We start from the raw sequence: 14,629 nt of genomic DNA on the forward strand, positions 1-14,629 counted from the left end.
AGATTGGGTTGTGCCGCTACCAGGGCATATATATCAACTTGAAGCCAATCATCACCTTCGAGGAACAACAGCCACGTGAAACGTATACTCATCCCAAATCCCACAATACACATAGGAAGAAGCCCATATCTACCCCTTCAACTCCATCCATGTCACCAGTACAGCAGGCGCTCGTCTAGGTCGGCGGGTCAGGTCAAACTGGCTGGGTGGTGGAGTGGTCTATGGTCAGCAGTCAATTATATCACGCCCAATAGCCTACTCGACGACAGGCTCGAGTTCGAGTTCGATTCCCAGCATAAGCACCAAGAGATGTAGCCTTCCGAGGTGAACTCTTTTGTCTCTTTCTCACTTCTTTTCTAAGGGCTACTGATATGCTTTTGCATAGAATTATTGTGATTAGTCTACGGAAGGAAGGAAATACTATATCATGTATGTGAGCGCATTGCACTCATTCCAAGACACTTCTTGTCCTTCATCCTACTACCTGGACTTCAATGAAGCAAGAGCTACTAGCTCCCAGCTCCTTTCCCATTCGCTTCAAGGTGTTGATCGAGATCGCTGCTGTAATGAACCGACAGAGATGTAGATGGAGTCAATGCATATCATCTCCGAAGACCATGGAGGCTACCAGAGGAAGAAAACCAACAATAGAAAAAAACATGAAGGAGCATTTGAGTATGTCTAGCACCTTTTAGTCTTCCTGGTACGATACGGTACGATACACGAGGCAACTATGGAGGGCGTGGTCTTCTGTTATACTGATCATGGGTACCACTGGGCAGATTCGCAAGTTGTAGAAACGCGGGCCTGGGTCTAGATGATGGATTTACATCTACATCTAGAAAAGAAAACCACGTGAAAGCATCTAGCTTAGGATCAAGGCTTTCAAGACCTGATCTTACCTATAACACGCATCAGGTAGGTGTAAGTCTCAACTAGCCCAAGCCGTCCACCTCCTTCCTACATTACCCGGTCCTCCCTCCCTCCCAACTCTCTAGAGCAAACCACGATCAACCCCTCCTCAAAGCCTCATTCCTCGCCTCCAAAGCCCTCTTCACCCACCCAATCCCCGGCGCACTCTCAAACCCATGCGGCAACCCAGGCCACAAGTGAAACTCAACCTCCACCTCAGCCTCACAAAGCCTCCTCACGAAGTCGACACACTCGTCCCGGAACAAATCCAACCCGCCCACATCAACATACGTCCTCGGCAGTCCCCTCAACTCCTCCACCGAAGCCCTACCCGGCGCAGCATACAACGAGACACCCGCCTCCGCGTGAGGCCTCGGGTCCCCAGCCTTATCCCCCAACACCGCCCGCCACGCGAGCACGCTGTCGTGCGCCTTCCACGCCAGAAAGGGGTACATCGCCGCATTCTCCGGCACCGTGGTCCGGTCGTCGAGCATCGGGTACACGAGCACCTGCTTCCGCAGCGGCGGCGTCAGACCCCTATCGCGCGCCATCAACGTCGCGCCCGCCGCGAGCCCGCCGCCCGCTGAGTCGCCCATGATGACGATATTGCCGCTATCCACGTTCCAGCGCGCAGCGTTCTCCGAGAGGTACTTTAACCCGTAATACACGTCTTCGGCGCCCAGCCCGTCAGGAAACTCTGGCGCGAGCCTGTAATCCACCGCGAAGAACGGCATCCCCACCATCTCGACGAACCGCTTAATCTGCGGGCTGAAGATGTCGACATCGCACGAGACCATCCCGCCGCCGTGGACGTATACCACGGCGGCCAGGGGCTCGGAGCTGTCAATCATCTCCCGCGTCGCGAAGCGGTAGAGCCCGACCTCCTGTCCGTCGTGCGAGGTGAACGGGATACGCGTCTCGAGGACGTTGTCCGGCGTCGGCTGCGCGCGGAGGACGGTGCGGAGCAAGGGCTCAGAGAAGGCGCGGAGTTCAAGGGCGTCCTTGAACGGTGCCGCCGGCGGGGCGGGACCTCCGCCGCCGCTGTCTCTGGCGGCGATGGCGGCTTGGTACTCTGGGTCGAATCGCAGGGTCATGGCTGCGGGAGTTTTGTCTTTTGCGTTGTTGCGCTGTCTATGGCAAGATGTGGAAGAAAATGCAAAGGCACCCACGTCGAACGTGAGAATTTCAGGAATAGTATGCTTCTGGATCGTGACTGGAAAGATGATTGAGAGGGTGCTGTCCCAAGATGTGTGCCCTTTTTAACCGCCAGACGGGATATCCGACGTCGTGAAACTCGACGGGTGCCTGCCCGTATTCCCGAAAGGAGGGGTTCTCGAGCGTCCTTCGCTTTCCGTCCTGTTGTCTTGATGCAGCCATATCTCCTCTCACATGAAAAAACATTAGATCGCGACATCGTGAGGATTCCACGGAGCTTTGCATTTCGGTCGAATGGACCGTCCCCTAGACGCCAGCAGAAGCCGCCTCAGCGTGGTCTCCATGCCTCAAAATTGTCCGAAGCCCATCAAAAGTTGATATGTTCGCCATCATCTGTTCGACTCTGGCAGCATCCCGCCCAACTTTATCCATTGAAGCTTGATAATCACAGCCGACGCGACGGGCGACCGCCTCTTCGCTTTTAACTCGCTTTTTTGGAAAGATTTAGATTGGCTCGACTCAGTCATGATAAAGGAATCCGATCCCTACTCAGCAGTCACAATCCTTCCACATATCCCAGTCTCGAGACAATTGCAACATAGAAAACGCGAGCCGACAGGCCAGTCCACTTGACTTGAATTTATCAGCCATCAACGGTGCCATATCGGAATAGAGGTTTGAATGATATTGCCGGGCGCCAGTTGCGAGAATAATGTTTATGCGACCAGCCTCTTTCCCGACAGATCAACATGCTGATTTCAATCGAGCGAACCATTTCTGAGCTTTCAGAGAGGATTGGTTCATTGGCGGACCGAACAGTGTCCCATTTCCAGTCAATGTAGAATGGCCCGGAAAGCTTTCCTTGGGAATCTATGCGCAGCTCAAACGTTGACGAGAGCCTCCATTTCGGCGGAACGTACCAAAACACCCGAGAACCGCAATGTCTCCTACCAGTCTTGGCCGAGGCACCCATGGCACTGACGACATGTCAGTGCTGGCTGTCAATTGAACGGAGTTTATCGCGCACATTGCCCGTCATGGCTCAGTTTCGTCATCTCCTCGTCGCGCTTGGATTCGAAAACAGTCCTTGCTGCGTTCCAATGGCGATCAAAGTCTTCCTAAGCAAAATGAAGCATCGCGCAACAACGAGGGCATCGCGGACAGCGTGGGGCCGATCGCCTAGTAACCGCTGCTACATCTGAGCGCTTACACAAGGACGTTCTGCTTCTTGTTTGCGCTTGCACCAGAATTCGACTTCAACTATGAAGTGTATGGCGTCAGTAGTCGAGCCTAAGAGAAAATCCTGTTGAGGGCGTTGAAAGCACATGATTTGGGCAGATACCATCTCCACTTGGAGTGTTAGTGTTGGTAAGGAAAAGTGTCGCAGCGCAGTAGGCGCGATCCAGAGTACTGTCGCATCGAGGAGTTCAACACAATCGGGGTCCTGAATCGCGGCATGACCCAATACCCTTACCCTCCCGAGCCTTTGCGATGGAGACAGGAACTCCCGCTGCAGGTTGACCCATCGTTAGTGGGAACCCCAAGCGGTGATAGTTAGCGGCAGCGGATCGAAATGGCACCGCCGAGAAAACACGATGCAGACCGTTGGTGATAATTTCCCATGAGATCGTGAACTCTGATAGACGGTCAATCGTTCGTCTGGTAGGTGCAGGGCTGACGGGGGGGTGTTCGGCTGGCTAGATTAAAGAATCGTTGCTCCCGATCCAGAAGAAAGTAGCTGGCCCACGTCCCAGAACGTTGGAATCGGGGCTGTGAATGTTCCGATGGCACGTTGGCTGCTTCGATCGCTCCAACAAAGGAACCAGTTCGAGGGGCCGGGGAGCCCTGTGTTTGGCCATGCCACGATGCGGACTGCCCTGCAGAACTTGAGGGGATCGCGAAATCCGGGGCCCGCCGTCCGATCTGCGAACATGTCGTGTGAATCGGAAACAGGGATCCAGAGAGACCATTTGGGCACTGCCGCCCGATTCTCGTGGATTTCTCTGGAAATCGGGGCGGAACGGCTCAGGGCTCACTTAGGCCGTGCGCTCACCTCATCATGGTCAGGAAATCTGCGGAATCTGTAAAGCGACAGGACAAACGATGAAGAACTAGGACTGACTTAGAACAGTTTGAATGAGAAATGGGGCCGAGAATTTGAAATCCGCAGTCCTTGCGGATGCTATCAATATTGATTGAAGCCTCAGAAGAGTCAACCTTACCGTAACACCGCTGGGATGTTTGAAAGCGGGCGAAAGAGACACCATGCGTTCCACCAAGGCTTGGCCGGTATCAGCAGAGTCCTGGAAGCATTTTGGCTTCCACAGGCTATCCGGCCGCAAGGTGGGATATCAGAACCAGGGCCGAACGAAAGTCCAGCCACCACACCAATTCGTCCCGGCGGCCCGATGAGTCTGCAGGACTGCTAGTAAATTCCCCCACCCGGCTCCTCGGGCTGCTTGCGCACGTAGCACAGCATAAGCAGAACCTCCTCCCAGTGTTCCCCCAAGCCGGGCATCTCACATGGCACCAAGTACTGACAGATGGTGGACGAGCAATACGGACTACTCTGGCCGGATTGTTGAAATGGCACGATGTCTCTAGTTTGAGTACACAGTGTCTCCCTAACGACAGGGGCTCAGGTAGTGGCTGGTGGGTAATTGAGCGAGCGTCTGGAACGCTGGTTTCCTATCCCGGTGGAAGGCCCTTTTGACTTATCCCAGCCCGACGTGCTTTTGGAAAAACCGGCGTGCCAAAGAGACAAGCTGGAACGGATTTTGGGCAGGCGGCCATCGGCTGTCTGAGCCACCATCGAGATTTCTGAGCAGTTGTGTAGGCTTCCTTATTCTCTTCGAGCACTAGCGGCTGAGCCAGCCTGTCGGTTAAGGTCCCCCTCTCACTAGGTGCGTTGAATAGTACCACAAGCCTCCCGAAGCCAGCCAAGTGAGGAAGCTCTGGTGTGGTAGCGCGTCCAGACATCACGATCAATCTTCCATTGCAGCTTATGTCCGCGGGCCCGGACGCTCTCTAGAGCACCAGAGCGAGTAGGTACGTTTGAGCTGTTGTCTTCGCGATAGTGTCTTTGTCGAGTTGCAAAACCACGTGGTGGGGGATCGAGATGCGATGGATGTCGTGCATCGTCGGAACACTGGCTGTGACCGGTGTTATGCTGATGCAGAAATAGATTATTGCCGCTAACGCAGCTTAAATGCTCTCTGGCTGAAAGAGTGCCATCTCTGAACGAATTGATCAAAATCTTGAGTTGTATCCGGTATGCCAGTTTCCAGGGTTCTCTCGTCGGCGCTACACATCGCATTCTTCCATGGAGATTGCAATGCCAATCCAACGTAGCTGTAATAGGGCACCAGCAACTGCATTCCCACTTTCCCAGTGAACCGTCTCCGCGGGCGTCCTTGGTGCCCGCTCCTTGCGCATCCAGCCTCCAGGCGACCCGTGAGACTTTACGTCAGGGTTCAGGAACGTGGCGCTCCTCCCCGCTGTTTAAGAATATTCCAGTCACCCCTCGGCGTGCGTCTTTGACCAGTGCCATCTGCCGACGTCTATCAACGATCGCCTGATCGCCTGGCTTTGGCCTCCTAGCCTTGCCCAGCAGAGACTATAGGCGGGGCGTCTCCAACGTCGCTGGTGGCCGTTTCTGATTTATGCTGACTCACAAGAAGGAGCAAGGGGCATTTGGAATCAAATTGATGAGATCAGGATCCGGGGTAGGAGGCGAAAAGGTCGATTGGCCGTCACGGCTCCGAACATGAGATGTCAGCGCGCGATCTCTCGCTTATCTAGAAACGAACGTCGACATGATTTTCCATCTTCAACGTCGACTTTTGGCTCCATTAAGAAGCTCTTCTGCAAATTTGGATGGAACACCTGCACCGCTGCATCGAGCCATATATTTTGCGCACACTTCGCCGAGATCGCCGAGATGGCCGAGAATACTCCTCATGGGAATGCCGTAAATTTTATGTTCCTGTGACGTGCGGCGAGCAAAGTGAGCGGTGGTGCTCCTTGCAATGACGAGGAGCCGAGGGTCGCAACATAATAAACGGGGGAAGCAAAATCCCATGCTCCAAACCATGGCAATTTGCGGGGTATGGATGTGCCCGATAACCTCGATCGCCCTCTTGCGTATCGCAAGTTTGAAAAGGGGCGACAGCTCACTGGGCGTGTGCGTCTGTGGTAGCCAGATGGGACGGAGTCGAGTGTCTGTCGTTGTTTCGCCACAAACCACAGGAAACAGGTAATTGGGGAAACGGGGAAGGGTGTGGTTCAAAGGCTTGTTCGCAGGCTCGGCAGGTTGTACATAGCATCTGCTTCACCGGCCGAATGGACTTTCTGGGGTTCCGAGATGCAGCAACGGCACTGTCGACATGGGAAGTTCGTTGGTTAGCATGGTTCCACAGCTAGTAAGCAACGTGCAGCCAGCAGAACCATGAGAGATGAGTGGACAGTGTCGGCTGAACCTCGATGGCTGACGACAAAGATATGTCATTTCTCATGGTTGATTCCCATACGGGAAGTAGGCAGGCGGGTCGACATACTACCCGCTGCCCCGCTGTGGCAGAAGGTCGATCAGAGTAGGTAGACTGCCCGGCGTTGGTGCCCCTGTGTCTGTATGCCGTGGTTCTTCGCAGTCCCTTTGATTATGTGATTATCGAACTTGATCAAAGCACGGATAGGCGTAAGCATCCGTACGGCAGATAGGTAGGCTTGCCCTGGGGGTCCAGAAACCCGGTGTCGAAATGTGCTCGAGATATCCGCCCCCATGGGTTGTAGACCACCACTCTATGGCGTGAATGTAGAATGAGGAGCATAGAGTTGCCGGGACTGGGCCGTGGACCGTGGCCTGCTGATTGGTCTCAGAGAGGTTCGTCCCGCTCGAGGGGTCTGCCATGGTTCTGTTGTAACTCCAAGTATCGGTTTCACACACCAAAGAAGATGGGTGAGCTAGTGGCGCGCGGACAGATTGCTCCGTCTCAACGTCGAGCAACGCCAGTCGTTTTAATAATGGCAAGTCCAACTTTGTCGTCTAACGTGGCGCTTGAGCCAGAGCTAACCCGCGGGCGAGCAGAATTCACCAAAAACGGAACGTAACTACTATTCTCAGCCCAGTATCATCCACTGAATGTTTGAAGCAGCTGATCCATCTTGAGGTGACGTCAAATTTCTTTAGATCTCTAGGAGCAACTCACCAAGTCGACTTCAGTCTGGCGGGGAGAAATTCCAGAGGACTAGGCAAAAATGGATTCTCCTGGGCTTAGGTGACACCCGCAAGATTGGACGATTAGTACTTGGTAGCCGTGGTAGCGTGTACATCCTCGAGACTGATACCTACTCGACCTGATCAACATCGTCGTTAGGCTTGTCTAACCTAGCGAACCAGCTGAAAGCCATCCGCTGAGGTTGCAACCAACAATTCGGTACGCGAGGGGCAGTGCACAGCCATACAACCGTGACGACGAATTCTTGGAGAAGCAACCACCACCATCCCTCGCGTTGGCCACGGCGGCGGCGGGGTAAGAACATTCCGCTCGCGGCTCTTGTCAACTGGAGTGTTATCGCTCTGATCATGGCCTGTGTCCAGTTGGTCTTTTCAGTTGGCCCTTGCTTGTTGTGCAACTCTGCTAGGCGTATGCTGTAAATACTTGAGTGCCCAAAGCTGTATCCAGCATGTGATGCCCACTGAGACCATTCGAGCAGAAGGCGACATGGTCCAAGGTTGAGAATGTGCGAAAGTAGGTTTGTTCTAACCCTTGGCTCGTAAATGAGTGTTGTCACTCTTGAGCTTCTGAAGCAAGAGTCGGAGAACTTGTCGAAAGGTAAGCTGATGTTGTGCCTGGAGGTAATTGGCAAACTTTTGGCTGCCGCCGACGAGAGTCTAGGCCCTCTCGAAGAATCTGCGTGAGCATCACGGCTTCCTCGAGTTAGACTGAGCGGGTCATGGCTGGTCGGATTTAACGCAGCTTTGTGCCACCATTACCGCCTGCGAACAAGGCACCTGCAAATGCCACGTTCCCAGAGCGTAGGCTGGGGGCAGCCATCCCGTCTGTTGGCGTGACCCTGGTGGCACATCTTCCGTAAAGGGTCGGTCTTGCGAAACCTGCGAAGCGCGAGGTGAACCGATATTGATCTGGGAGATTAGGACGATAATCCCCCCACCGGCTTGGTTGAATGTGTCAGAAGGTATACTGTTTCAACCATCGCACAGTCTGCAATTCTTGCAGAAGACCTTATCGCAAGTGGTTTCGTCCTGCATCGGCATTCGCTTGCAAGGCAGGATGACCTCCTGGACTGTCGACTAATGAACAAAGAATGAATTGGCACTGTCGGCACGGCTTGGCTCCTTACTCGCTCGCGAATCTGTTGTTTCTGAAGAGGGCACCCGCCGTCTGGAAGTTCGTAGGTAATAATGGTGCTAGAATATTCCGATCAGTGTATCGAAGCGTGGCAGCGTGTCAATTCTCATCGCCATCTTGCTAGGGGCCCCTAATAGTCGGCATCGGACCCTGGGGATCGATCGTCGCTGTCGCCAGTCGCCCCATGCTACCGGATCCACCCTTCTTTCCGAATTGCGGACGCGGAGAGATTCTAGCACCGAGTGTCGAGGTATTCTGATCAATAGCGCGTGGTGCTATACCGCTGGAGCAACCAAACGCTAAGGTACAGCCCTAGCACAACAGCAAGGTATCTCATGCCACAGATGACAGGATTGGGAACCGCGAACCAAGCATCAGTAAGTTAACCTATCCGTAGTGAGATCGGATGTAATCGGTTTGAGACTCTGGTGCAGTCGATGGCATCGGCTTCATCAGAGCCACCCATACGCAGTACGTCTATTGCCATAGCCACAGAGACTTGACGAGACTATTCGATTGATTGGTGATGCATTTGGGTTCCATGACATGCCAGCTGCATCTTGCTGAGAAGACCAGTGGTAGCGACCTCTCCATTAGATTGGGAGGAAAATCGACTGGGACGACTCGAGGAAGGAGTAGTTTCGAGATCGCTATGGTCGTACTGATACAGGTCTAGCAAGCTATCACCTCGTAGCGAAGCTGTTTTGTCTCAACTGCATTGGGCTTATTGGCGGTGAGGCCTCGGAGTGTACTCCTGGCAAAAATTCCGTAGCCAACCGCTCCGTACAGATTTGTTCAGGTCAAGGGTTGAAGTACGCGGCCTGTCAGCGGGGTAGTGAGGAAATGTTCAAAGTTGTGGGTGTGCCGTGTCTCGAAGCAATGTGCTCCGTAGGATACATGCATGGATGCAGAGCAAAGCACCGCAGGGCTCGTGGAACATTGACCGGCCCCTGCCTCTCTTGTCTTAAGCTCACGCATGTTTGCGGAATGGAGTTTGCCATAGAGGCGCTACACCGTATGGCATGGTGCAATCGCCCACGCATATCAGAACGATGTCAGGTCTACAACTGTGATGTGATATGTCAGAGTGTAGCCGTATACCTAGGACTCGGGCATCCGTAGCGAGCGAGCCATTCGAAGTAAATGAATCACTCACATGGGATTGGCTGAGGCGTGTCAAGACACCCAAGAGATAGTTGGGATCCAACTCTTGGGATGGACCTAAGAGATACCGGACAGAAATGCAGCCGATGGGCAACATCCAATGTCTCGAATAAGACACTATGCAGTCGGACATGGCCAGCAGCGGGCTGCAGCATTGCTAAGCGTCTTTAGACTTTAGCATGACAAGAGAGTTTGACGAGTTGGGGATGCTGGTACGACTGGCACCCCAAAGGTTCCGCCCGAGCGATAACTCTGGGCCCGCCACCCACCACAGCGAACGCAGGTATCTCACGGAGGGGAACAGCACATCTGCAGGTAGAGATTGCACAAATCGAGGGACGAAATGAAGCCGGTCGATGTGGTTGTGTGGTTGTGTGGTTGTCAAGGTTGTCGTTGTTAGTCAGTGATGGTTGCAGCAGGCCACCTTGAACCCCCCCGGCCTCCGTCTGTCGATTCTCTTCTCGTGTCCAAGGTACGAAGTGCAGGTAGTTCTCTCCTATCAAATTCCCGTGTAAAAATTTGCACCCACCCTCCGGCCTTCTCTTCCTGTCCGCCAACGCGGTTGCTCGTTTACTACCCGCTTGTAAACAATCCTCGCAAAAGGCAGGAAGGAAAAGAAAGTATACTGTGTAAATACGTATACAATGTCTCTTGCCGTAATGGCGAATGTAGGCAAGGGGAAGACAGGAAGGAGCAGGGTGCATGGAATCATAGGTTTTTAGGGAAAGGACGGAGTTTCGTGGAGGGACGCTCCCGCCTCCCTCTGTACATAAAGCACCTTCTTTGCGCGAAACCCACTCCGAACAGCTTACGAACATATGGGACACCCGAATATGTACTATGTTACTATGAATTAGTTGTGTGCTGAGAGTAAGTAGTCGTATTAGCGCGTCGTCCCAGTTACCACTTGTTTCGATAATTATTGCGTAGCTGCGAGTGTATTGACATTATTTCGATGCAGCAAGAGGAATCGATGCGGAACTGCCCAAAATGACGGTGGAAAATTGGACCACTGGGAAGAAGCTCTCTGTCTCTGAGTCTCTCACAGGACGTGACTGGGATAAGGCCTGGAGCATATGGCCCGGGGATTGATCCCGCCCTGTCGGTTGCACTTGGGTGCATTCGGGTGGGGATGTGGCACAGGCGAGAGCCCGAGCTTGGGATCGCCCCACTCAGGCCAAAGCTCCACCCCATGCAGCAGCTGCTGCTGCATCTGCACCTGCCCTGCGGCCCTCGAGACATTTGGTGCTCCTGCCTCTCTGTCTGTCCGTACACGTCCCGCTGCGATCTCGAGCTTGGCAAAAGTGTCTAACAACAGAACATACGGGAAGACATAAATCTGTGAGGTGTAGGTATTACGAATGAAAGACTGTGGTGAAAAGACAGATGGAGAGTCGAAAGGAGCAAGAATGATTGACATGAGGGAAAAGCTAGGTATGCCTTCCCAAAAAGCTACAATACCTACCTATCACTGGCGACTGCCTTAGCCGTGAACCCAGCCCCTGCCAACACAACCACGACGACCAAACCGTGGTTGCCATCTTCCCAAACGACCCGGCGCTAATCTAAAAGAAGTAGAGTACGAGGGCGGGCGGCAGGAGACAGCCAGTCCAGAGATCAGAAGAGAGGGGGGGAATAGAAGGAGAAGCAGAGAGAGTGGGCAGCCCTTTCCTTCCATTCGATGGAGTGAAGAGTGACTACTGGGGTACTTTGCTCCACGGGCGTCGGCCTAGCACACAGTCCCTTCTCATCGAGATCGATCAACAGAGCGTAACCCGATCAAACCCTCCAAGATCGTCTAGCGATCGAAAGCAGTCGAAATGCCACTTTCCCTTTCCCCTCTCACTCTGCCGTCCCTCGCCGTCTCTCTTTCTGCCAATTATGCTGGACTGCCCCAGTTGCGGCACAGCCAGCAACACCGCATTTCCCAGCGCCCAATGTATCCTTAGCGTACCTAGTCAAGCTCCCATCTCGCTGTCTCGCGCACTGCAACTGCATCAGGTCGGCCAAACAGAACAACGAACCTAACCCCTTCCCCATGTACCATGTCCCCGGTCACATCTATCCGGCCGCCATCTGTCTGGTCAATCCCCGAACCAGTACTCCGTAACCCAGCATCAGATGTACCCCCAGCAGTACCTCCTCACGCTCTCACTCTCACTCTCTCTCTCTCACTTCGCCCGCCCAAGGTAGACTGAACCCTCTCCCATGCTTTCGCATGGAACATTGCTCCGGGTTGTCCTCTGTTCCACCGCACGCCCAGCCAGTTCACTGCCTTTTTCTTCCTCTCCACGCTGCTCCGCACCTCGAGACTAATACCCAGTCGTTTCTCCCGAGCACGTACCCTTGGATTGTATAAGACTTAGATACCGCCCTGTTCCACACTTTGCCTCCCCAACTTCCACACACCCTTTTGGTCCCTCGACCGACGAGCTCCTTCAGAAAACGCAACCGTCTTAGGACACCACGATAAACCCGTACGACTCATACGTCTCTATATCCCCGAGTTAAACACTAGGTTTCGACCAACCTCATCGCGATACCAGGTGGTTCCGGCTTCAAGGTTCTAGCCACAACGAAGCCCATCACCGCAAGTGAATAGAAGCTTCCAATATATTCCTGCACCCCGCATCAGCTACCTCTCTGGCCAAGCCACCTTTGACCCCATTACCACTCAACCATCTATAATACTCGTCGATCTCCGAATCCTCGACGTCAACGAAAATGCCGAAGCGCTCCTTGGACGCCAGCAACCTGTCGCCTACGATGCAGACTGAACGGGCACAGAAGAAGGTACGTTCAAGCCGTGATAATCGAGTCAAATCATCCTGCCCGCATTAGTACCCATTCCTTGACTATCAAATTATCCTCGAACGTCTTTCCCCCCAATTTGGCTGTACTTGCCACACTTGTACAACATTGTTTGCCATGGTGGTTTATTTGACTTGCCAGAAGAAAGTTTCCATTCCCCCGGATCCAAATGCTGACCATTCACACGTAGACGGAGAGATCTCATGAAGAGAACCAAGAGCGCGCTTACATTGCCGCCTCGCGGCGGGCGGACCGTAGTATCGAAGCCCGTGTGCAGTCCGCCAAGATGGCGAGCGAGATCCACAAGAAGCGCACCGGCAAGGGATTCAAGATCTCTGAAGCGATTGTGCAGGCGGAGGAAATGTACGAAGAGGAGGAGGACGACATGCCTCGCTCCTATCGCATGCTGGCTGCTCACCTTCAGACCGGTTCCCCAGAGTTCGACTACCGTGTCAATGCCTTTTTGGCTAACAGAGTAGCCATGGCGAGCATGGTGGCCGGGCTCCGCAACGAGGAATGGGCTCAAAACCCAATCAATAAGATGTTTGCCGAGCAGTTCCCAAACGCCAACAAGCAAGCACAGGCATTGTCTCGTAACATTACGAACTCAATGTACTCCGTTCCCGGGCAACGTTCAATGTCTTTGTCGCAGCCCGCTCAGTCCGAAAACGCGGTCACCAGCCCCATGTCACCAACCTTCTCGTCGGTAAACTTCCAGCCCGAGACCCAGCGATACCAACGCCAGAGAACACAGTCAGTGGCGTCGCCCATGGACATGGCCACACCGGTAGCGCGTGATCATCCTCAGTCGCCGCCAGCTTTGTCGCCGTCATCAGACGCTGCTGCTGGCACCCCCTCGACGCGAACAGCTTCGGCTTTCCCTTCACCCATGACGACAATCGATCACAGCCTCTTTTCTCCTGAGTCATCCTTTACCGCTGAGCTGCCTATGGATGCGAAGATGATGGTACCCAACTTGGACATGAGCGACCCGATGGCTCAAATGTTTATGGGCAACCCGCTACAGCAGCAGATGTACTACCCAGACACTCATTCGATGGCCGACCTGAAACATGAGCAGCACCTGAATGAGCTTACGCTTTCTTCGCACGAGTACTTCAACGGACACGTGAACCCTTATGCGTCTCGGTTTGAAGAGCCCAGAAGCGATGATGCGACCCCAGGCCCCGTTAATGACAACTGGGACGCCTTCCTAGACTTTGGTGAGCAGTCCGACACTGGCGCCATTGATCCGACATTGTAGTCGGCATACCACACCGTGTAATTTGACACGAAGTATTGATGGAAGTAATGAGGAAGAAGCGTCCAAAAGGGATGACAAGCAGAAGTGGTATGATATGATGAAGGGACCCTGGCTGGTTCATGAGCATGACTTTTTAGAGTACGCATTGCATCGGTCGGGCCACAAAAGGAGGCATGGAATACCCATGGGAAAGGCACTTGGTTACTTCTTTGGCGTTATGGTACGGGAAATCTCCCCGATTTTGCTTTTTTGTCGTCTTTCTTTTTCCTGTTCACAATGTCCGCTATTTTATGGACGAAAGGGGCCTGTATGTCCTCAAAACATGTTTTTCTTATGTTGGGAGCCGTCAATGTTTGGAACTTACACGCCAGGAATTTGGCCTCTGTATGTTCGCTTGGGAACGGGAACACAGGATTTGCGAGAGAGCACCAAAGATGGAAGAATTTGGGAAGGAAGATGATATCCAGGGAGGCGTGGACGGCGAGGGAAGACACGCCGAGAAAAGAGGAGGATGGATACGAAAACTCTGAAGTTGACGAAATAGTCGTTGGCAGGCCTCGCCTTACGGTGGTTCAGCGGAAGCAAGTGCTGGTAAGAGGCACGAATCTGACCAGGGTTTGGTTCAGCCGAGACTGCAAAAAAATAAGAAAATGAGAGAAACTGTTATCTGTCAATTAGTGTCTCCTTCGTGAACCCATTTGTTTTACATGTTGAGTGGGCAAGCCATTGCAAGCTGGAGGCAGTATTGCTGCACGACTCCTACCGTGGTACTTAGGTTAACATTACACCACGAACTAACGGCCACACTCGACCCCCAGTCATGAAGTTCTTCTCTTGATAGAAATTAAGCACCGTACTCATTCAGCTCGAACGGCATCTTTCGAGAGAAAAGCAGAGTTGTTGCATTAAACGACAAGTGCACTACTTAGCAGCAACAGCTTCCACCATAGCG

At 53.3% G+C, this 14,629-nt stretch overlaps 4 protein-coding genes across 4 annotated transcripts; 1 reads left to right on the forward strand and 3 right to left on the reverse strand.

Annotated features, from left to right (window-relative positions):
* Positions 1-1,010: 1,010 nt before the first annotated feature.
* Positions 1,011-2,006, reverse strand: CABS01_04988 (uncharacterized protein; the record flags this gene model as incomplete). The annotated part of the gene is made up of 1 exon (XM_060538358.1): positions 1,011-2,006. One exon carries the CDS (start codon positions 2,004-2,006, stop codon positions 1,011-1,013), a length of 996 nt encoding a protein of 331 aa, XP_060405530.1.
* Positions 2,007-5,896: 3,890 nt separating this feature from the next.
* On the reverse strand, positions 5,897-6,160 carry CABS01_04989 (uncharacterized protein; the record flags this gene model as incomplete). The annotated part of the gene is made up of 1 exon (XM_060538359.1): positions 5,897-6,160. The coding sequence occupies one exon, from the start codon at positions 6,158-6,160 to the stop codon at positions 5,897-5,899; it is 264 nt and encodes an 87-aa protein (XP_060405531.1).
* A 3,609-nt stretch (positions 6,161-9,769) lies between these two features.
* On the reverse strand, positions 9,770-10,306 carry CABS01_04990 (uncharacterized protein; the record flags this gene model as incomplete). The annotated part of the gene is made up of 1 exon (XM_060538360.1): positions 9,770-10,306. One exon carries the CDS (start codon positions 10,304-10,306, stop codon positions 9,770-9,772), a length of 537 nt encoding a protein of 178 aa, XP_060405532.1.
* Positions 10,307-12,326: 2,020 nt separating this feature from the next.
* On the forward strand, positions 12,327-13,677 carry CABS01_04991 (uncharacterized protein; the record flags this gene model as incomplete). The annotated part of the gene is made up of 2 exons (XM_060538361.1): positions 12,327-12,395; positions 12,604-13,677. 2 exons carry the CDS (start codon positions 12,327-12,329, stop codon positions 13,675-13,677), a joined length of 1,143 nt encoding a protein of 380 aa, XP_060405533.1.
* Between the last annotated feature and the right edge of the window lie 952 nt (positions 13,678-14,629).

This window comes from Colletotrichum abscissum, assembly GCF_030869225.1.
Source record: "Colletotrichum abscissum strain IMI 504890 chromosome Unknown Scaffold_10.1, whole genome shotgun sequence".
In the NCBI taxonomy this organism is placed as follows: domain Eukaryota; kingdom Fungi; phylum Ascomycota; class Sordariomycetes; order Glomerellales; family Glomerellaceae; genus Colletotrichum; species Colletotrichum abscissum.